This window comes from Mycetomoellerius zeteki, unplaced genomic scaffold, assembly GCF_001594055.1.
Source record: "Mycetomoellerius zeteki isolate Tzet28-1 unplaced genomic scaffold, Tzet1.0 scaffold587, whole genome shotgun sequence".
NCBI lineage: Eukaryota > Metazoa > Arthropoda > Insecta > Hymenoptera > Formicidae > Mycetomoellerius > Mycetomoellerius zeteki.
This window is the reverse complement of record NW_017257596.1, coordinates 1-977: the sequence shown is the minus strand read 5'-3', so window position 1 is coordinate 977 and position 977 is coordinate 1. Positions and strand designations below refer to the sequence as shown.

The window sequence follows — 977 nt, the reverse complement described above, 5'->3', positions numbered from 1 at the left end:
TAAAGCGATTCGTGTCGCGCAGAGGAAAGCCATCCTGCATTTATTCCGACAACGGAAAAACGTTCGTAGGCGCCCAAGGACAACTAAAGAAGTTCTTTAATCTTTTGCGCAACGAACAAACCCAGATCGATATAGCACATTTTTTACGTGATCAGGAAACTGTTTGGAAATTTATTCCTCCGTATGCGCCGCATTTCGGCGGTCTGTGGGAGGCCGCCGTCAAGTCCGCCAAGCGCCACCTCACTCGGATTGTCGGAAACGCGTCGTTAACATTCGAGGAATTGCAGACCATATTTTGCGAAATTGAAGCCATTTTAAACTCACGCCCTCTCACTCCATTGAGTGAAGACCCTAACGATCTGAGCTACCTAACTCCGGGTCATTTTATAATCGGCACCGCTTTGAATAGTTTCCCTTACCAGGATTTAAGCAATGTAAACGAAGGCAGACTGGTGCGATGGCAGCGCGTCGAGCAGGTCAGACAACACTTCTGGCATAGATGGAGTCAGGAGTACTTGCACACCTTGCAGGAACGAACCAAATGGAGGACGAGCAAGGGTGAGCAGCTAAAATTGAACCAAATGGTGCTACTGAAACAGCCAGGGCTGGCTCCCCTTCAATGGTTACTCGGTCGAGTGGAGAAGCTACATCCCGGAGCTGACGGCATCAGCCGAACAGCCACCATCCGCACTGCCAGAGGGCTGTTCACAAGGCCGCTATCCAAGATCGCCATTTTTTAAATCCAAGATCGCCAATTGATAAATAGCACCTTCTTCTTCATGTTAGAATTAAGATAGCAATAAGACTGTATGCACACCCGGACCTTTGCTTTATCAGTTTTTTTTGTTGTTTGTAGGTTTTACTCGCTTCTCTACGATGTATTCCTCCGGAATAACTTGTTTGCGTTAATAGTACTTTGAAAGCAGATTCTTTCAACGGGGGCGGCTATTGTTCGGTACACGAATAGTGAATGCCCG

The 977-nt window shown here is 47.4% G+C and overlaps 1 protein-coding gene across 1 annotated transcript in view; it reads left to right on the top strand.

The window, feature by feature from the left end:
- LOC108728212 (uncharacterized) overlaps positions 1–740 on the top strand; it is a 4,942-nt gene extending 4,202 nt beyond the window's left edge. Inside the window, exon 2 of the mRNA XM_018456668.1 lies at positions 23–740. Coding sequence (XP_018312170.1) covers positions 23–740 — 718 coding nt within the window. The remainder of the gene's footprint in view (positions 1–22) is intronic.
- The last annotated feature ends 237 nt before the right edge of the window (positions 741–977 follow it).